The sequence below is a fragment of the Hibiscus syriacus genome, unplaced genomic scaffold (genome assembly GCF_006381635.1).
Source record: "Hibiscus syriacus cultivar Baekdansim isolate YM2019G1 unplaced genomic scaffold, ASM638163v2 tig00111273_pilon, whole genome shotgun sequence".
Taxonomy (NCBI): domain Eukaryota; kingdom Viridiplantae; phylum Streptophyta; class Magnoliopsida; order Malvales; family Malvaceae; genus Hibiscus; species Hibiscus syriacus.
This window is the reverse complement of record NW_024063040.1, coordinates 1,228,126-1,251,434: the sequence shown is the minus strand read 5'-3', so window position 1 is coordinate 1,251,434 and position 23,309 is coordinate 1,228,126. Positions and strand designations below refer to the sequence as shown.

General features: G+C 34.4%; 1 protein-coding gene and 2 pseudogenes across 1 annotated transcript; 2 read left to right on the top strand and 1 right to left on the bottom strand.

Moving 5' to 3' along the window:
* Positions 1 to 1,242: 1,242 nt before the first annotated feature.
* On the top strand, positions 1,243 to 4,376 carry LOC120157621 (protein NETWORKED 2A-like). Its single transcript, XM_039168704.1, has 3 exons — positions 1,243 to 1,418; positions 1,537 to 3,005; positions 3,156 to 4,376. Exons 1-3 carry the CDS (start codon positions 1,322 to 1,324, stop codon positions 4,374 to 4,376), a joined length of 2,787 nt encoding a protein of 928 aa, XP_039024635.1. The 5' UTR covers positions 1,243 to 1,321.
* Positions 4,377 to 6,078: 1,702 nt separating this feature from the next.
* Positions 6,079 to 9,357, top strand: LOC120157496 (annotated as a pseudogene).
* A 6,332-nt stretch (positions 9,358 to 15,689) lies between these two features.
* Positions 15,690 to 23,309, bottom strand: part of LOC120157691 — a 40,446-nt pseudogene continuing 32,826 nt past the window's right edge.

Sequence of the window (23,309 nt, the reverse complement as noted above, 5' to 3'; positions counted from 1 at the left end):
TGCGGTCAAAACGAGCTTTTAAGCTAAAGATGCTTTTAGAAAGTTTTACCAAACGAGCCCTAAGAACATTAGAACAACTTGTGTTTTATTTTATGGTAAACTACACCTATGAATTAATGCGTGATTTTATTTGGACTATTGATTTTTTGTTTTATCAATCAAATAATTTAACTATTTAAATGTATTAATCAAGTTATCTACAGCTAGCATTTGACAAATGGACTAATATGACAATAAAATTAATTAATTACATATTTTTGTCCTCGTTTTTTTACACATTTCATAATTTTATCTTAATTTTATTTTAAATTAATAAGTTTAATTCTATACTCAAATGGCTACACACGTCATTACTGGGTTATAGAGTTTTTTAATTTTAATTTGTTTAATTCAATAAATTCATGTGTCACTATCTGATTAGAGAATTAAATTTATTAAATTAAAATTATGATCAAATTGATTGAAAGTGTAAATAATAAGGATCAAATGTGTAAATATACAAATTTTAAGTGTCACGTTAGTTCCTCCATCAAACGTTAACGACATATGACTTGGTTGACAATATTTAAATACTTAAGTGGTTTGATTGACAAGATTAAAAGATCGATGGTAAAAATTTCTCATAGTTATGTGGTCATGCATGTAGTTTATCCTTGATTTTTTCTAAACCTTAAATGAGGAAATTAAAAATTTTATGGGAGTCAAATTAAAATATTTAAAAACTTAAAATCTTAATGATAATTTCTTAAAGTTTTAAAAGGACAAAATTAAAATTTTCAAAACTTAAAAGAAACATTCTCCAAAGCTTGGGGCCAAGGCCCCTCACGCTCCCATTGTCATCCGCCCCCGTCGCCAATCTCTCCTTGATCTCCACTTGCGGTTCATGCATAAGGATCCATCTCATTGACTAGGTAAAATCCATTCAGGATTCATACAAAACATAATGACATTTACCTGAATCAAAAGGGAATCAGAGTACCTTATAAATTGATCTCATATATATATATATATATAGCTTTAATTATAAAAGTATATAAATAATGGAGTAAAACCATATAGAAGAAACTCCGGCAAATGAAGGCCACTGATAACAATTTCTATATTTAAGTGTTAATCAATTGATGGAACACATAATTCGGGCGATCTATCCTCTCCTTCATTTCTAACTGCAATTTTTCTCCATAATCTCTAATCTAATCCAATCCTCAAGTCAGTCAACACTATGATCCATTGTTTTTTGATCGCCTTTGTCCATGGGATCTTTTCTTCCTGTACTTGCAATAAAGGAGGAGTTTGAGATTAACAAGTCAGATAAACAATTATGATGCTGCATAGAGTTTCCAGTAATGTATACCCCTGGTGGTGGGCTAGCCATATCAGAACTAAGCAATCAAAATGGCTGGAACAGAATCTTCACGGCATTCTCTCTTTCTAATCTAACATTTTATATCCTCATTTTATTTTCTATTCTAGCAGATGTTTGCATTTTTTTTCTTTGGGAGAGTAATGGTTGAAACTTTGACTTGAAAATCACAGATATGGAGGAGAAATTCGCCGGCATGCTTGAAATCATTGATGATGATGGAGATTCCTTTATACGAAGGGCAAATATGTATTTCAAAAAGAGACCGGAGCTTTTAAGCATTGTTGAAGACACTTATCGAGCTTATCGAGCATTAGCCGAAAGGTATGATCTCTTATCAAGGGATCTGCAAAGTGCCAACCGCACCATTGCCACTATGTTCCCAGATCAAGTTCCGTACTCCATTCATGACGAAGATGACGAAAATGGTTGCCTTGCTTCCCCGAGGCCCGATACACCACCGCCATCAAAACCGGGATCAAGAGTTCCGGTTCCGAATATAGATTTTCGGAGCCAGTCGATGTTGTTGCTGCGAAAGGGACAGTTAAAGAAGTCTATTAGTTCAGCTGAAGCTGGTTTGTGTCCGCAGTCGGGGTTAAGCAAAGAGGAGGCATTGGAAGAAATAAATAAGCTCGAAAAGGAGATTTTAGAAATGCAGACTGAATGGGAGTTAGTGAAGAACTCATATGAGCAAGCGTATAAAAGATTGTGCGCGATAGAAAATGGCATATCCGAAAAGCAAAAGAGGGTATGCAGCTTGCAGGACGAGTACGATATCAGATCCACTATCGACGATAACGAAGCTAGGGTTCTAATGGCGAATCGGGTTCTTAAAACTTGCCACGAGTCATTGGTTAAGTTGCAACAAACACATGAGCAATCAACTGAAGAAGGAAGAGTTGAATCCAAAAGGATTAAGAAGGCAAATGAGGCTTTTGAAGCTCTTCGGAGGAAGTTCAATTGCCCACCAACAAAGCAGGAGCTAAAGAGGGTTAGCTCGGCTACGGATGTCAACAAAATGGTGTACGAATTCGAGATTGCTGAAAAGGATAGTGGGTATATTGAATCATTGCAAAAGGAGATTGAAGAGAAGCTCGAATCAAGTTTGGGTTCCTCTCTTACAATGTCGCAACTGGCGGATAAAATCGATGACCTCATACAAAGAGTTGTTAATTTGGAGAATGCGGTCTTTTCTGAGAATGCTTCAGTAAAGAGATTGAAATCAGATGCTGATGATCTTCAGGAACACGTCAAGAACCTCGAAGAAGACGAGGAAGCGCTGGTTGGAGGCTCGGAATGTGCAGAACAGAGGATTTGTGCATTGGAGAGGGAACTAAGTAGAGTTAAAGATCTCCTAAGAACTGTTATAGACCAAAATAACAGCCTCAAGGCTCATTTCGCTGAAGCAAAATGTAATATCAATCATTTATCAGTGAATTTACATGCTGTGAACATGGATGAGGAGTTCGACAATTTGGAACTCTCCAAAGAAGGAAAACCTAAGGTGGATGCCAAATCTGATAGGAAAATTGAGCTGAAGGAAGAAACGGAAGGGAAGGATGAAGATGACTCGGCTGAAGGAAGAAACGATGTTGATTCTGAATCAAGCAATAAGATTGATGCTGATTCGGATGAATACAAAGCCGAGAAGAACTCTTTGTCCGAAACAGCAACCAGTACCATGGTTGCTGATTCGGGAAAGAGTACGGAACAGATGGATGAATGCAAAGTTGAGAAGAAATCCTTTCCCGAATCAGCAAGCAGTACCATTGTTGATTCTGATTCGGAAAAGGGTGCGGAACTGATGGATGAATCCAAAGTTGAGAAGAAATGTATTTCCAGAACAGCAAGCAGTACCATTGATACCGATAATCCGGAATCAGAGACCGATGAAGAAGAAGAGCTACAAAAATGGAGGAAGCTGTACAATAGTGGATCGGATGAGAGGGATAAGATTTTACTAGATGAGTATTCTACGGTTCTTCGGAATTATAAGGGTGTGAAAAAGAAGCTTAAAGAAGTGGATCGGAAAAACCGGGATAGTTTCTACGAATTGGCATACGAGATCAGAGAGCTGAAGACTGCTCTTGCTACCAGAGATGAAGAGATCAAACTGTTGCGCCGAAAGTCAAGCTTGACAGAATCTGAAGCATCCCATGCCATGATCAGCCCAGAATCTACTTTATCAGATTTTATTCAGATATCGCCAGTAGCAGCAGACGAGGGGAAAGTCGAATCCATTGAAAGAGAAGCTAAAGCGACAAGAAGAAAAAGATCTTTAAGCCGATCCCGTTCCTTCTTAACCTCAGAAGGTAAAATCCGGGCCGACATCGATGAACTGCTGGAGGACAACATAGCCTTTTGGATGAGGTTCAGCACATCTTTTCATCAGATACAGAAATATGAAACTTCAGTGCAGGACTTGAAGAGTGAGTTATCAACATTGAGAGAAAGAAAGAAGCAAGAAGCAAACGGGAAAGAGGAGCCTCTGGGATCGGAAGGGCGCCCCATTTATGCTCATCTACGGGAAATAAAAGCCGAAGTGACGTTATGGTTGGAAACCAACGCCGTGTTGAAAGACGAAGTGCAGGGTCGATATTCTTCCTTGTGCAACATCGAAGAAGAGGTATTGAGGATGAGCAAATCAAATGACTATAAAGGTGAGCTTGAGCTCGATGGATATCAGGCTGCAAGGTTTCAAGGTGAGCTCCTAAACATGAAACAGGAGAACAGCAAGGTTTCGAATGAACTGAAAGAAGGATTCGATCGAATGCAACAACTCAAGGAGGATATAGGGAATGTAATGGCCAACTTGGAAAAGGGAATCGAAGCTGCCTCCGCATCAAGGCTACGGCGTTCTGGATCGTCAACACGGAATAGAATCCCTCTCCGATCCTTCTTATTCGGAATCAAGTTAAGGAGCAAACGGCAGAAGAAGGGGTCTTCCATATCCGGGCAGCCACAATTTCAGCCACAACGCAGTTATGGTACAGAACCTACTGAGCCTCCATGAGAGACCATTCGGAACTCGGAAGATCTATAGATTCTTTTAAATTTTGATTCTAACAGGTTCAAAACCTTTTTCTTCATATATTACTCGTAATGGTTTGGGATTCTTAATCTTATATTAAAATTCTAATGTAGAATTAAGAGATGTTTTCAATGATAATCGTCTGTTGATTCTTTCATTCTCCATTGATGGACTCGACATCAATGCAAATCGAAGTTCCCGAGTCCAACACCACACTTGTGCACACCAGCAATAAGTAATCACCAGCTGATCCATCATCGACTTGGTTAATCTAGAAGCAATCAGTACCTAACAAGAAGAACCATCTCAGGCTCAGCACACTGGCTTGGGGGAAAACCAAGCAATAGGATGAATCACTAGAGCTATATTGTTCATCAAGGATAGAGGATGTAAAACCTCTATTCTACTTTTGGCTTATGATGCTACAAACGCTTCAACTTTTGATGAAAACAATTAATTAAGTTTTAATTTTTTCACCCAATTAAGTTTTATACCTTAAAATTCTATTAATTAATCCCTTTAACTAATGTTCATTATTAATTTAATATTTTTTTTTGAATCAATTGGTACCCCATATCACGTCGTAATGATACCACATGACATATACAAGGATTCTTATGTTTATTTAAAAAATTATTTTTTTAAAAAATCTAAAAAACATCTACAAATTATAAAAAATATTTTTTTATAAAAATCTACAAATATCACATAATAGAATCACGATGTATCATATGACGATAATATCTGTTAAAGATCAAAATTGATAAAAAAAAAATCCATTGATCAATTCATCAATTTGAGAGTTTAATTTAATATAAAACAATTCAAATTTAATTGATTATTTTTAAAATTTTAAGATTTCAAACACTCCTACATGTTTCTTATTTTTGGATCTACATATAACTTTTATATCTATATTTTCCATTTGTATTTAATTATTTTCAACATATGTGTTACACATGTATATACACGTTTACTATTTTTTTTCCACGTCCTAGACCTTCTCATTTCACTAGATATTTAAGGATTGATTTTCTGACTATCGTAACATTTCTATCGACAAGGATCTTAGCAACATAACGTTGCGAGGGCGGTTATACATAAATTGATACTTTGATTGTGTGACTTTGATTATTGTCGTTGAGGTCAGTAGTATTTAATTTAAACTAGTCGATTAATAAATCAGAGTATCATTGGTTATAAAAAATATATGAATATTTTAATTTTCCTTAAGATTTTAGGTTGCAGTTTTATGAATTTAAAAAAATTAAAAAAAAATCTAAAATGATAGAATGATAGTGATGAGGCTAGTTCATTAGTCTTTAGAGTAATTTGAGAAAAAAGTCGAAAAATAACAGTATTGAAGATGACATCAGATTAAAATAAAATTCTAAATATTAAAAATTTGTGTGAATATGATGAAATGAAAAAATGAGAGAATTTTCACATCAACACGAAAAATAGACAAACACCATTAAGAAAACAGGCCATATAATCTTGTTATTTCTGATTTTAAACTTAAGTGACTAAAATTGAAATAATTTAAAAGTTGAATTATTTAATTAATTTGTTTTAAAAGTTAAAGGATCAAAATAAGAATATCATCATAGCTAAGTGGTGAAAATCCGTAGTTTACCTAAAATCAACCATTCTCTTTGATTGATTAATAGTTTTATTAGGGTTTTCCCATTCACTCTCCTTCTTCCCTTTTGCTCCCTGTAAATGCTTCAACATTCCAATTTCCTCAATGTACGGACAGTACCAGCCCATGAATGTTCAAGCTCCGATGGTCGATTCTGGGGCCGACGTCTGTGATGATGTCTCAGCCTCGGCGTCCGTCGATAACCACCAAAACATTAGTTACGACGCTCACCCACTTGACAACGGCATCGGAGTTGAGGGCGTCGCCACCGATTCTATTTACGCCACAGCTGTAGCCGCAGCTGCAGCTGCTTCGGCCTCTAACTTGGTTATCGTTCAGCGAGCTGAGGATGCCAGCCAGCTCACTCTCTCGTTTCGCGGTCAGGTCTATGTATTCGATGCAATTACTCCGGATAAGGTATCATTTTCTCCCTTCACAATCTTTCTCTCTCTCCAGTTAAACCAATTAGGGTTTGCTGAAATGTTTGATTTTTTAAAACCAAAAGACGACTTAAATCGAAAAGAGATATGACTTCATTTCCACTTGATTTAAGGTATTAAAGCAATATTCAACTTCAACATCATACAGTCATACTTCATCGTTCCTGTTTCTATATTTTCCCCAATGAAATGCACATTGTAAAGACTTTCATTTTGAGTCAATTTTTGCAGTTCCACGCGGTGTTATTACTGCTAGGGGGATGTGAACTGACTTCAGGTCCCCATGTTGAAATGCCATCTCAGAACCTAAGGGTAATTCACTTAAATTTTTTGAATTTAGAAATTCTTTTTACATTCCTTTGTAATTACCTTGTTTTCATCCTTAGGGTGGTTTGGACATTCCGAGATCTAATCAACTGCATAGGGCAGCTTCGTTAGATAGGTTCCGTCAGAAGAGAAAAGAGCGATGCTTTGATAAGAAAGTCAGATATGGTGTTCGCCAGGAAGTTGCTCTTAGGTGTGCATTTTCCCTTTCCTGACATGCAGTTACTTTAGGTGGCTGTGCTTGTAAAAGTTTTCATCAAATTTTGAAGAGAAATATCCTAATATTGATCTTGCAATTGATTCTAACAACCTAACCCCAGAATTAATACAGTGAGTATGGCCTTTTTGGGTTTGAGGAATTACTGAGCATTAACACTTGGAGGAGAGTATAGTTTATATTATGATAGTTGTGTTGATTGTATGGATAGCCAAAGTAAATGATTTTTATTCACACTTTTTTTGGCATCTTTCTCTTATATTCCCTTCCATTGCTTCTTTTCATGATCTATATTACGAGAGATATTAACTTTCATGCGCTATTTATCCTATTCTCGTGCTCCTTTTCATACTAGTTTATAATTGTATATCTTAATGTTATTTTATATATGTACATGACACACCCGCGTAAGTACACAAATATCTGCTGCACCTTACTTCACTCAAGCAAGCATAATTTTTGCATCTTGTGCCTCAAGAATATAAGGGTTCTAATTCCTTGCACCCTTGACTCTTCATAACTTTGCATTTAGTATTAGGTTTAATGATCAACTCATTTGGGAGTTTTGTTCTTAACTTGAAGTGTAAGGTTTAAGTTGTTACAGTCAGGAAAGTTTAACTGATTCTGTCTCTTTAAACTTTTTTCAGTTAGGCGCTCTTATGCAGAAGAAATGGATGAAGTCGAATAAGGTTCTCTCAAGAGGCAAAATAAATTAATGAATTAAAAATATAATGTAGAATACTATTTTCCTTCAAAGTTTAATTCCTTGATCTAGGAGCAAATGCAACAGTATAATTACATGGACAAATAGGAGAGGATTATAACTGTAGTCATGGTTAAGTAACAGCATAACTTAGAAATATATATTATATGTAATTGAGTCCATATCAATTATTTGAGTTCACTTAAATTGAATCTTAATAACTAGGGTGGTTTATTTTAACTGAAAAGGAATCTAGAAAAACTCATCAGGGACAGTCCGTCCTTATTGTTAACTTTATATTTGTTCCCATAGTTGCCTAATTTATGTTTCTGATTTCTGTGAGTGCTTCAGGATGCAGCGTGATAAGGGTCAATTTACTTCTTCCAAGAAGTCTGACGGAACTAAGAGCTTGGGTACTCAGGATGAAGATAAACTATCAGATACTTCGTGAGTTTTATACCATCTTTAGAGTGTTATTGTTTATATTTTCTTTCTCTGAACCACGCTAGATTTCTCTCTTTCTTATGGCACTCCATTTACAGATGTCAGATTCAAAATTTCCTGGTGAATTCTCATATTAAGTTCATAATAATTGTAGTTATAGTATAATGCCATTTCTACTTTTTCAGATGTCCTCACTGCGGCATCAGCTCAAATTCCACCCAATGATGCGACTTGGTCCATCTGGTCCGAGATTTTTGTGCAATGCTTGTGGACTTTTCTGGGCAAATAAGGTTGGTGTCTCTTGCTTCGTTTGATAGTCCACAGTTCTGGGGTGGGGGTAAACTATTTTGCTGATTCACAAATGCAGCTTAAGAAGGTTTTCCAATCTGCTGGGTACAGGAAGAGGTCCTCCCCCCTTTCTCTCAGGCCTCCCCTTTTGTTTCTTACATTTAAGTTCTATCCCATTTCTTTTGGGCATTTTCTTTTAATTTTGCATGTGTATCAATGCTTTCCCTCTGCTGAAGCATGCCCCATGTTTTCAGATTTTAACAAAGCAACTTTATGCAGGGTACTTTGAAGGATATACCCAAGAAAACTCGGGATCATTCCCCGACTCTAGTCGAGCATGTAAGTTTCTCAATGCATAAACTTTTTATATTAGGCTTCTTGACCACCTGTCATAATTTACCTCCTGATTCTTTCATTAACCTAATCTATGATCTGCATTTTCTTATGATATAGAGAGAGAGTGAAGCAAATGACTCTGATTCTGGAACTGCTATTCCTACTCAAAGCAATGTAGTTTCTTTCTCAAATGGTGATGGCACTGTGCTAATTGCCGAACACTAATTGTCTGTGCTAATATGGTCATTGTTTCTGTTAGATCTTGATTATTAATTTCCTTCAAACTTGTGCTATATGTACAGATATCATAGCTGCCTTCAATGGTATACGAGGTTTCCCCCCTATGTTCGTTCGTTTAGGGTACTTTTGCATGAGTTACCTATTCGGGAGGGGAAAAAACCATTCTGGATGTTGTATTACCCGAAGCTTCATGTATCTTAGCTTTTATAAATTCAGAGGCCGTATAATTCAACATATTATCCCTCACAAGAGTTACCTTAGACGAACTATCTAAGCCTCCTTTATGTACTAATCAAAATGCATATTAGTTCATGTAAAGGATGAATAATCTTTTTTCTGTAATGATAATTGTACTTTATATTTCTTTTCCCTTTCTATGCTAAATCCTTGTTCTGATCTCTCAGTTTCCTAGTGGTGAGTGGATCTATACTGTTATAAGCCACCATTATTATAGATAAAATGAATGTTTCTCACCGCTGTTATTTGAATCCACCCCTTACAATTTTTAACCAGTCTATCCTCGAATTAGCTAATCCCTTTGGGTTTCCATCTTTGCCGAAGTTTTCCCAACCTTAACGATACGAGGGACTATAAGCTACACTGCAAGTAGAATTTTGTTTTTTCACAAGCAAGGCACATTGTCAGTTTATCAAATTATAGTTGACGTGTATGTATATATATTGTATTTTTGACTGATATTTGAATCAGAATTTGTATATTCAGTCTTCAATTTTGAATCCATTTATTATTATTTGCATAAAATTGAGCATCATTCAAATATAAATTAAACAGTACTTTGTTAAGTATCTGAATCTGTCAACATTTGAAGGAATAACTCAAATTTTTTGAAATAAAATTTAGGGTAGCTTCAAAAAAGTCGCTGAACGTTTATGGTGCTTGTAATATGATTATTAAATTTTTTGAAACTTGCAATATATTCGTTGAATTTTTAACTTGTTTTCATTGTGGTTATTGTTGTTAAGAAATGTTGATATGACATATTTAAGTCGTATTCAAGAGTTTCATTATCTTTTCATAACCGATGAACCATTCATCAACAATTATTCTCTTTTTTAACTTAACACATCAATTCCCAGATGAAAGTCTCTTTCATTTTTCAGTTCTAATCGAGCTTATCTCTTTAGATTTAGCTTCAATTTTTCCTTTTTAAACAAATTTTGGGACCATGGTTCGAAGGATACGATGCATCCTTACTTTTAAACAGAGCATAATTTTTAAAACCTCATATTCATATTTTTCTTTAAAGAAAGAGAATTGGTGTTCGAATTTTATGAAATATGAGGATAATTCGATAATGATGATTTCATTGTTGCAACTAATGGAAAATATTCATAATTCAGGATCGTGGTTTCTGAATAAAGCCTTTAACATGGTGAGTGATCCTAGTACTAGCTATATACTTTCTTGGAGCATAGGAGGCAGCAACTTTGTTATATGCTCTTTCTCCAATATTCTGCTGCCTTTATATTTCAAGTACAACAATTTTTTTTTTCTAATTTTGTTAGGCAGCTCAATACTTATAAGCTATGTTTCCCTTTTTTAATAATAATCTTTATTGTAATTTCGATTCTTTTTATAAATATTCTCTTAGGATTCTTTACTTTCTTTTATTTCAGGGTTTCCCCCCCTTTTTTTTCATTAGAGAGTTTATTCTGTAACTGCTTTATAATGAAAGTACTAAAAACTCTAACTTGTGTTTTCATTTATTTTAAGTTTTTCTGTGATTGATAATTTATGGGAAAAAACTGAGATTGAAATATATTTTTTAGGGTTTTAGAAAGATTGATTCAGTCAAATGGGAGGTTGCAAATGGAGAATTTATCATGAGCAGAAAAATTTACTAAACTTAATCGAGAAAAGAAAGAGTTCATCTCAATCTTTAGGAACAGAAGTTATCAATTTCAAGCCTGAGAAACTTGGAGTTTTAATGGGAAAGAAGATGATTTTAATGTGTTAACGCTAACCTTCTTTAATAACAATCACAGTAATGAAAGTGAATTAAAAGTTTAATGATTATATTGTAAGTTTTATAAGTTTAACGACTAAAATGAAAGTGCCTTAAAAGTTTGGTGACTATTTTTATAGCTCAACCTAGAACTTAAAATAAACGGGTGAAGTTAAAAGTTTGGATTCGTTACCCTAAAATGTTAAACAGTCGTATTCAAATTCAAATAAGATGATTATACTATTTGCTACTTCGGTTCAAACAAGAAACACCCATTGATGTCAAGCCTACAACTATAGAAGGGGACATTTGTGCTAACAAGAGCATGTACATGCCTTTCACATGTAAAATATTGATCTGAGCTTTTGATGTTGCCATTTGTTTCTTCCTTCTAACGGCATTATTAAATAAAAAACACATTTATTGGAAAAACATTATTACTTAGAAAAATATCTAACATCCTTAACTCGTATACGTGTACTGATACGAATTAAAGATGACACACTAATTAGTCGAAACATTTCGTAACTCAGACTGAGTAAAATTTTGTTTCTTTCAAATATTGACAATTTTTAACCTTTATTATAAAATAAGTAATCAGAGAAAATCAAGATAAACTTTTGATTTATATTTCAAATCCGATTTCAGGAAATAACATACAGTTCTACTATGTTTTATATGATAAATAAAATTGTCTATAACTGTTGATTAAAATCCAACCAATTAATATTTAAAACATAGTTTAATATCAAAATATTTATTCATACTATTAATTATATTAATTACGGATCATATTTATAAAATTTTTAAATATTTCTTACTCGTATACATGCCAGCTAGAAAATTTGGAACACAATAAGATGTCATCACTGTTACTTATAAATATCCCTTGGTGATTGATGCCAAGTTCAACTCCTTACTCCTTTCACTTTCTTTTTACCTACGCGTGAAAATCATCACATGCTAAGTATACACTTAGTGAGACAAGAATAGAAATATTCAAGGCAATGCAATACATAAATGTAACAATAATATATTCAATGCATCATGATCATTTTACATGTATTTTCAATCATGCTACTAATATTACCATGATATGAATCGCATATAAATTTTCTTACCAATATACTTGTCATTTATTCCATAAGCTTATTAACATATTTGTCATTTATTACCCAATAAACCATAGCCCAAAATATAAACATATTAGAACCCCGATATTCGAGTCAAATATATGCACCATAATGTTAAACTTGGACTAAACTTATGCTCTAGTGCTGATCCAGATATGACACATAAGGTCATGCCCACCACTTACACTAGATTTACACTCTAGTTTTGATCTGGATATGACATATATGGTTGTGTCCACCACCTGCACTAAGTGTCCTTGCACACTATAGTGCTGAAACCTGCAGCTGCTGAACTCTATGACATGTCATCAATACCACTGACCCTCATACATAGGCATATAGTCTATATTTATTCAATCCATCCATGACAAAATATATTAATATAATTTCATATTGGGCAGCTCATACCCGAAATAACTTCATATAAATTAGTGATCAATGCATCATATTTCTAACCTTGACATATTATGGACTTGTCAATAATATGATAAATAACATAAATAAGGTAGACTTATCACAAGTCTTCCCAATGATGTATAAAACATCCATGTATAATATCATGCATGCACTTCGCTCACTTTGACATTATAAACAAGTCAAAATATAAGCTTCACTAAGCTTCAACTTAATCATTTACTTTCGATTTGATTAAATTTCAAAATTTATCACAATTTCATATCCTGACAGTTTGCATTACCTTTAAATAAATATTATTTTGTATTAATATAAACCTTTAAAAATTATTTTGTTTATATCAATGGAAACTAGACTCAAATAAGAATCTAACCATATAAGTCACTTAACTCAAATAAGAATCTAACCATATAAGTCACTTAGTCTAGTTTAATTTGTACAATTTATAATGAATTTTCAAAGTTGACTTACATAAGCTATTTTAAGCATAATCTGCTGCCTTGTTTTCTAATCTATCATTGATTAACAATTCATATCTTTTTGTATACACCTCAAAATCAGTAGGTGTTTGTTTTAAAAAACACTAGACTAATATAAGAATCCAACTATATAAATATAATCCTATAATCATTTATTTATAATTTATGGTGATTTTCTAAACTTACTGTTCAGAACATAACTCTAGGCAGTTTTCACCAATTTGCAATTTCAGCTTATTCATTAATTCTATTACCTCACCAAATGAACATATATTCATGAACCAAAAAACACATAACATTTAGGAGTCACTGCTTACCATATTAACTCTCACTGGCTCATCGTAAGTCAATGTCTGTTCGATAAGATAAATACAAGTTAAATTTGCACTCACCTGGTGTCCTTAGCTTGTAAACCTTCCTTAGATATTCACATTTCATCCTTAAGTTTCTCCTTATCTTAAATCATGTTTGATCTTGATTTCAACCACACATCTAAATGAGCATCATTTACAAAACATATGCAATTCAAATCACATATTAGAATCGTACTAACATAGACACACGTTAGAAAATAAATTCCTAAAAATATTCCGATACTCATTCCATACACTTTTCATGTCACAACATACTTGTTGACCTTAACACTTCTAATGATCATTCAAGTTCCTATTAATCCAAATTTCACATAACATTTTCACTTAAGTTCCCAACTTTTTCATATTTTTGATTTTATCCTCAACTTTTATCAACTTTCCAAAATGGCCCAATTTCACATCCTAACATCAATTTCAACACTCTAACATTAATTTTCAGCATAGTACATCAACTATTGAACAATTACACATTGATCCCATAATTTTATATAATTTCCGAATAGGTACCCCAACTTTCACAAAATTACAAGAGAGTCCCTATAACTTTCTAAGGCTTGTAGAATACTTCCTACATCATTCCCAACCCTTACATAATTTTTCCATAATTGTTCTCATCCTTAAACACCATGATCAAATTCTTCAAGGTTGGGTTCCATGATTTTCACTTGATTTCAATTGATTCAAGCATGAAATTAACATCAAATCAACATTTCCAAGCTTTTACAATTAAACCCCTAATCTAATTTTATCAAAGCACAAACTTTCCCAAATTAGGGTTTAGGTCGAGAATCATTAATAACATTTGTAAGAGGTTTTGATCATCACACAAGTTTGGAAATAATTCTATAACCTCAATAATATCAATATCCATCATTAATTCATGAAACCCTAACATGAAATTAACCCTAAAATATGAGAACTTAATATCCAAGCATGATTATCATACAATAATGCACCAAATGATAGAGCTCTTTAAATAGAACAATTTTCTATTTCATGGTTTAACCTAAAAACCAAAGGAAATTGCTCAAAAATGAAAAATAAAATTTCTCTTACCTAGGATTATGAGAAACAAGAAATGGAGGTTGAAGAAGGCTTTATTTTCATGAAATTTCTAGTTAATTTCATGTGCATTTGTCATTTATTAAACTTAAATGAATTTTAAATTCATTTAATTGGGAAAAAATGAAAATTTTACCTTTAATGAAACTTGATAATTACATCCATACCAAGCCACATGTTACTTATCATCTTTCCAAAGTCAAAGATAAACAAATTATTATGCCCTTTACAAGTTTGCCCATGCATTTTTCTAAAAATTTCAGTCTTGTCGTTTTCATCAAACGATCCAAATTGAACATAAAAATAAATTCTCAAATCCAATGATCCATATTATTTTCCATCATTTTATAATGTGGAAATAATATTTCTAAGATTAATTTAATGTCCTTCAAATTTTCTCAAAATTCCTATTCGATCCGATTTATTGAATTTTAACGGACTTTAACACTTTCCAACTTTTAACACAAATTTCGGATAAAAATCTGATTTCCACCAAAACATCATTTTTGGGAGTGAACTGGGTCAAAACACCTAAAATTTTGAAAATTACACTTTTGGTCCTTGAACTTTTGAAAATTACCTTTTGGTCTATAAACTTTTCCAAACTTTATACTTTGGCTACTAAACTTTCAAATTTTATATTTTGGTCACTAACCAAAATTTTGGGTGTTACAAAATATCCTCCAAACTGCCAATATAAGATGATCTCGCGTTCTATAAAAAGTGGAGTCAGACTCGCGTTCTGCAAGAAGCGAGATGCATCAACTTATTTTTCTAATTAATGTTGTTTGAGGGTTGTTTTTCCAATAAAATAAATGTGGGGGGGGTCATTTAGTAATGCCCCCTTCTAACATGATATAAAGTTTATGCCAACGAAACCCTTCTAAGCATGTCACGAGTAGATCCATTAATGTCCATGCAGATGAAATATGTTTTGAGATCTTATATCTGAAGCATGCCCAAAGAGAAAAGGATGGCAACTTTGACATTTATTTATTTTTATTTCAAAATAAAATATTTAAACATACTTTACAAAATAAAAAAATATTAAATTCAAGCTACAAAATTTTCAGAATTGAACTGCTTGAAGCACTTGCTGTATGTCAGCGATGAAAGTCTTCACTTTCAGATTTTGGTTGAAAAGAAGTTAGGGTCAGGGTTGTTTTTGTTTGACAAGGCATATTATTATTGTATCGTGTATGTGCGTTTGCTTCCCTACTCTCCAATTCTATCAGTTATGGATCTATTTCTGAATCCTGTTCAGTTCCTCAATGAGCTCAGATCCACTAGAAGAGTCGGATTCATATGCAGTTGGATTGGTGGAATTCATAGGAGAAGATGGATTTTGTTCTTTATCTAGATCAACCGATCCCGATATTGAACCTGAACATGAACCAGAAAAAAATGTCTAAACTTCATCCTTTCATAGCCTGGTAGGGACAACCCTCGAGAAATAGACACCATTGTTTGAAACAAAACTAAATCAGAGGAAGGAAACAAATTCATACCTTTCTCGAACTTCTTTGTGTGCCGCTTAATAAGTTTCTTAGCTTTGGTTATTGTCAGCTGGCGAGCAAATGGAGAGATCTCAGCATCACCATCACTCAACTGTCCCTGCTGGTCGCCCTCCTCTTCACCCCTCATAGTTCGTAGCACAAATTGTTTGGCTTTGCGACGTTGATTGTTGAAAAGGCCCCTAACGGAAGTAACAAATCCATCACCGGCGCCATCAGCTGAACGCTTAGGAAAGGCTCCTTTCTGATCTTGATCATTGTCAAGGAGATGGAATTCACCATCAGGAGCAGCAGTCGTAGTTGGCTGTTGACTGTGTCCCTTGTCTTAGAATTTCTTGACCTACCAAAATGTCAAATAATTAACAGGAAGGTCAGAAGATCTGCATTCCACAACTTTATGGTATACACTAAGCTCCTGCATGCTTGCAAATAATATGTTACTTGAGATCAGTGCGAGTGCTAGAAATGAGTATACGTTCGGCACGGGTATATTCAATTTTTTTTATTAGTTTCTTCATATATCAGGAGGGTAATTATATCCCATACACACATCTAATATGTGATGGAAGTGGATGCTTTAAGAAAATGAAAAAATGGGAACAATTATTATCGTTGTTCATTAAGCATTAGAAATTTCCATGTTCTATTCAGGAGGGAGACAAGACTGTTACGTTTGAAGTAAGAGAAGATTCATAGTACGGAGATTTTAAGATCAGTTTACAGGAGTATCATTAAGATCCCTTACCTGCATTCCAGTGACAGACTTTAGGACTCCCCATATAACATGCTTCTTAACTCGAGAGATCAGTCTCCTCCATGTTCCGGTGAACTCGACTCGGTGAAATGTATCCATCAGCAACTTGAGATCACTTACAACAAATCTGGACCCTTCGTACGTTATTGATAGCTCAACCTAATGCAGAACAACAGAGATATAAGACAATAGAAATCAAATAATGGCAATACAAAACATGAGACAACCAATTAAATTAGTTGAACCACCTGACTTATCTTGATATTGCGAAATTCAATCAGTTTCGGAGGCCTAAGCTTTTTCTCATCAATGGGTTGACCAGATTTAGCAGATCGTGTGTCTTCAAGTAGGTCCGTTTTTGAGGATTGAGCTTGCATGAGAAGTTCGGTAGCTATGGACTCTGCAACAGCGTCTTCCATTCTGTCGACAGATGATGTTCTCCTCAGGTGAGTTCCAGGTTTTAGGTCTGGCAATTTTGATGCCTGCAAGTGGGTTCCAGAAAGAGCTTATGCATTAATAATATAAAGATCCAAAGCCTCTATAGAACCTAGTTGCTTAAACAAATCAGTAAGTTTCCGCGTTAATACAAGTTACCAAAACATAAGGATGCTTACTTTGTTAGAATCAGTTGGCAGATCAGTAATGGACGGTCTTGATTTGTGTGATCCCTCAGATTCCTTTAATGCTTGGCTGACTGCTGCAGTAACATCCATGCTTTTCTTTGCCCTTCTTGCACCAGCTATTGTTGAGACCTTCCAAACTTCCTGCATTTCCCAGGTTCCAAGCATAAAGAATATCACCAATTGCAGTGAAAATTAGCATAAAGAATATCACCAATTGCAGTGAAAATTTGCTTACATATTCAAAGATCCAAAGCCCAAAACTAACCTTCCGTTTTTGCGAATCTTGGTCTTCGGATGGGAAGAGGTATCCCCACACCATTCTGTACATTGCCTCAGTCAAATGAATCTTAAGCGGATATACATCTACCTACAGTACAAAATAAATAGCTTGTCTCAACTTTTCTCAACACTGATTCATCAGTCATTGAACATTCTCAAGCTCAGTTTCGAGGAATAAAGGACCAAAAGCGTGATCAAGAAAATCCGTCTTCTCTTTGTGGACCTTGCTTCTTGTTTTCTCTTTACAATCTTATTTCTCCGTAATTGCTGATAGTTTTTGATACATTTTATTCCCGATGACATCTTATTTCTTGCTGACACTTATTTAATCGGATTCATGTTAACCGATGATCCAGCTATAATTTCTCACAAAGCTATGACAATCTTTTAACTCACCTTTTAGTTTCATATCTGTCTATAGTAGTTATCATATCTGTCTATAGTAGTTATCATATCTTCTCCACGAGATTTTATGGACATCTGGATGCACATCAACGATATGATCAAGGTTTTCAAACGAGGAAGTGGATCCAACTTAGAACAAACATGTGAACCAGAACATTGGTTAAATCAACGTGCAATCAATGAATTCATGCAGGACTCAGCAATTTAAAAGCTACCGATGGTTCCAAATGTTCTGTATTGAAGTCGTTCAAAATATAAAATACTCACACATTTGAACAATGAATATGAAAGGAAGAGAGAAAAGAAGAAAATTTTACTTGCAAAAACTCCAGAACAGAGTTTCCATCCCTGGGAGCTCCCTGCTTTGCTTCGACGCGAAGCAGTACTTTTCTGCTCCAAGGAAAGTTGGTATCATGAATTTCTAAAGAATCGTTACAACAAGCTAAGGTATCTAATCCAAAATCTTCAGACACATATTTCAAGAAGAAAATGATCATGTACATGAGCAATTTCCAGATGTCATAAATGGCAAAACCAGAGGACCAGAAGACAAAAGTAAATATATGACTAGGTTCTTTTGGCATTTAAAGCATAGGAATTCAGAGTTTCAAATGAGGCGTGTTGCCAAAACGACTAAATCAGGGATTCAAATAGCGGTCGGATAGCGGTATCGCGGTAGCAGCGGCGGCCGATACCGCTATTACGGAAAATAACGGCGTGAAAGCGGAATCACACCAATAACGGTAGATCGCGGCTGCAATTAGCGGGTAGCGGCCAATCATGGCAATAGCGGACCGCTATTCCGTTATTTTTCCTCTATTTCATTTTTTTTAAATAACTCATTTAAAAAAAATTCACGACTGCGATATCCACAATAACCTCAATAACATACGTTATAATTACAACCACGATAAACGCAACGCGACTTAATCATGGAAAAGTACGTACTTTCCCCATTCTGGAGGAGGATTCCAGGCTGATAAAAGTGTATCAGATTTTGCATTAGGCAGACAGTTTCTTTTAAAAATGGACTTAGTTGTAAAAAGGGCAACACCAATATCTTTGTAATCACGATCATAATCATAAATCTGCATGAACAGATGAACAAAAGCTGTAAGATTCCATCTTCAAAAGCAAACATATTTGAGTGCAATTCCTTGTGGAATTGAAACCTCAACTAAACCTCAATAACGAACAAATAAAGAAGCCAAATGTCAAATTAAAACAGAGCAATGGAAAGAAATAGTCGATCAAAGGTTCTAGTTGCATAACTAGTACAGACCAACGAGGAAGAAGGTACTAATTTCTAAAATAAATAATCGATCAAAACACACACATATATAATATGTTCAATAACCTCCAAATGTATAACTTTGTTAGTACAAGTTCAAAAGTTGAGTTCAATCATTTTCTAATGTATTCCAGATATAGGTAGACCTAAATAAAAGTCATTTAACTCGAACTCTTAGTTTCCTTCACTTCACCTTCAACAAGATATAAATTAACATTTTCATCATTTCTTATCCTAATCCTATACAAGATACATGTATCATCTCACCTATCAAATAAAATCATAGTTCATTTAAAATAAACTGTATTTTGTTTATCAATTCTCTCTGAATTGCTTAATATTGTTAATGAATTTCTCAATAACTCTTTTGCTGATTCAAGAAAATAAGCAGTACATTAGTTCCTGGAATATTGATGATATATAGAAACATATCAATGAAAAAATTAGAATAAAAATATAATTTATGGATTAATCAAACATTTCTTCAGTTCTTTTTAATATATTTGTCAATATCAATTTGAAGATTCCAATATTAACTGATAATTATTTTTTGTTAGAACCAATATTTATTTCACAGGTAAAGGCAGACACGGATGAGTGTAAGGATCATTTTTAATGTTTTATTTGTTAAATTTGTGAGAGAGAAAGAAAGAGAGTTTTGCTCTGTGAATTTGAGCCTAAACACATGGTTTGACTGAACGGACTGACCCTAATCACTTTTAGTTCAGGACAAGCTCATCTATTCGCAAATACAACCTTCACTAGAAGATAAAGAAAGGTATCATTTGATATTCTCTAGCATAAGCATAAAACAAAGTAACTTATCGTTTTCAGGAACTCACCAGGTCATTTATCTCTACCTCGGCAAATGGTTTGCCATCCATAAGCATGCTCCATGCGACTTTGGTAGTATGCACAGAAACTCGCATGGCACATGATGGACTTTTGTTTTTTTCTTTCTCCATCAGCCGTTGCTGAGCTGCTTTCTGCATGGTAACCCTTAAGGCTGCTGTGGCTTCCTTCCTAAGTTTTTTTACATCAGAAAGTTCTTTCTTCAGTCCTTGCACCTACACGAATCAAGTTCTATTGCTTGAAATCTATAAGAAGACTAATAAGAAACACAAAATTCATGTCGTAATAAAAAGTGCAGATAACAGGAAATACTGTAAAAACTCCTGAACAGAAAGCCTCCAACAATTACAGCAACTCTAAAATCCTCCCTATAGTTAGCCTCTTTAGTTCAACAAGCAATGAAATTGGTTGACCCACATACAATTTCAAGGAAAATTTCCCCCATACTAACCAATATGGATACTCACGCTTTGAGTGACGAGTATACTGGCTGAGTAAACACCTTAGAAATTGGTTCTGGCAGGAAAGATATGCTAAGAAGCAAATTCGGCCTTAACCAGTAAGATAGCATGCATCTTAGTTAAATTCCTTAATACTATTTCAACAATAAGTACAGTCTCAGCAGAAAGAAATTTATGGGATTCATAGGAAATATAACTCCCGGAACAAAGATCATGAAAAATTTCCCAGACAAGATGAAATTGGGAAGCAAGCAGGCATGCTAAATTATTTGACCTCTCAATGGTTCATGCTCTTTCACGTCACGTTAAAATGGAGTTGATAAAGTGAAACACTAGAAAGATCAGCTCTCCACTTTTCTAATATGAGTTGGCTCATATAACAATATTAACCTACTACAGCTAAGATGGTTCAAAGAGAGCATAAATCCACAAACATGGAAATTTGATAATTAAAGATTATTGACAATGTTCACTATCTTACCAAAATAGATTTCCCACCATTTACCATCCACCAATCACCTTCTTTTTCCAGATTGTCTCATGAAGTATCACAATGAAGAGATAAATTCTTAATGTTATTGAGTATAAACTTATGCTCCCATTCTTTCTTCTCAAGGGCGATTTTGGCAAGTTCTACTTCTTCAACACCAGAAGGAACCACTGCATCTGCTTCCTCCCCTTCATCTTCATCATCTTCTCCAGGACAAGTGAAGCAACTTTTTCGAGGCCTGGATTAAACATGTTACTTCCATTAATTTGAAGAAAGGAACTATAAAATACCAAAAAACTCTTTTGCTGCTGAAATTATGTGACAGCTGTAAGTAGTTAACGAAGGAGATGATTACATTCAATTGACATGCAATGAATATTGAAGCATAGGTTACATTTCAAATAGATCTGAATCAAGATATAATGGATGTTTATTTTTTTAAGAAAACCCATCTAGGCAGCTACTGACCATCCTTATACCTTATAATATCTGCCCTACACTTGATCAAACTAATCTGAAACAAAGGTCTAATTTATTGTTTAAACACATGCAGGAAAGGAAGAATAGTGGCACTCAACCAGCCTAACCCTAAGAAAACAGATGCTTTATCTCCAACTGATATTTTCGTCAAATCTAACATTTTGATTTGGAGTTGGACTCGGATCCATAAAAGGTATTGACCACATACCAAATCATTGGTAGGTCCCTCTTTACAATTTGGAAAAAAAATGTTGCCTGCTTAGGAACACTACTACAATAATATCCACTTTCAGAATCGTCAAGTTTCAAACAAAAAGAAAAAAAAAAAGAGGAGAGGAAAGGAGATCATAGATTTTCAATGCTCCTTGCTCGTTATCCAATAGCTCTATGCTGGTTTTGTAATCCTTTGGTTTTTAATAAAAGTTTTGGCTTAGTCATATATATATTGCGAACAGATGGATCAAATTCCAACCAGAACAAAGTACATGACATGCAGAAACTCTTACAATAAAAACAAAACATACTATAATTTCATAAAAGAGACATTGTAAAAAATAAAGTTAAAAAAACGGAAGGAAAACAATTGGGGCATGTACTTGGGAGCCCGAGCAAAGAGAAGGTTGGTTAATACATCCAGCATAACCTGAAATTGACGAGATGTCATGGACATTGTTATGCTCTGAGAGTTGAAGCTGAGATCCTTTAACGGTTTCACCTGCAACACAATAAAAAAACACATGCAAATTTAATATAGGTGAGGTCTATAGCTCAGAAAAATAAAAATCAATATTGTACTTTCTTCATGAAAGAATTAGTTTTAATACTTTTTCTATTAAAATACATCTCATTTTTACTTATAATCAATAATGTGCCAACTACTTGGACGTGCATCTTTGCAAAAATGAATACTTTGTAAATGTTACATTACCTTCAATTCCGGGGTTCCACTTTTATGCCTTGTGAATCGGAAGTACATATCACAAGGCATAAACACTGTTTCCAGTAGAGCGCCAGTACGCTTGACCTTCTGAGAACCTCGACGAATTTTTGGAAGCCACTGTATTCCAGCCCCAAGATCCACATCAGTAGGTGCAACATGAGCCTGCACATGCTCCAGCATCACAGAAAACTCCATGCGTGTCAATGTCATGTCATGTCCACCTTCAGGAATATGAGCACTCTCAGTACCCAGTGCTTGCTCAATCACCTCAGAGCCAACACGAAGAACTGAATGAAAAGATCGTGCCAAAACACGACCACTAGCAGCAGCGAAAAGAAATCTCCCCTGATAGGCAAGAAGAAGTTATTTTGTCGAAACATAGCTAACAAAAGATGATAACTATCAAAAAAATAGTTATAAGAGAAACAATGTATATCATACAGATTAGAATATACTACAAGACCTGCCTAACATATAGCTAGTGAAATCAAGCAATGATTTCAGAAGAATATGAAATACTCTGAACAACAGCAGGTTAATCATTATGATACGCATTATGAAGAATGAATAAGCTCATAAGATGAAAAAATGCATCGACTCACATTTGCTTCTTCAGAGTGAAGATTGAATTGAGGCTCGATAACATTCACCATAAAATGACGAGTCCCCTCCTCTTCGGAATCATCAACCTTATCATTTTTTTTCTCGGTCTATAATAAAACAAATAAGTCACAGCTGTAACTTTTGGAACTAAAATAATCAAG

Coding starts and splice junctions, on each gene's coding strand:
- LOC120157621 (XM_039168704.1), top strand. CDS start 1,322: ATGATGCTGCATAGAGTTTCCAGTAATGTATACCCCTGGTGGTGGGCT. Junction 1,419..1,536: donor GCTGGAACAGAATCTTCACG/GCATTCTCTCTT, acceptor TGAAAATCACAG/ATATGGAGGAGAAATTCGCC. Junction 3,006..3,155: donor CTGATTCGGATGAATACAAA/GCCGAGAAGAAC, acceptor GATTCGGAAAAG/GGTGCGGAACTGATGGATGA.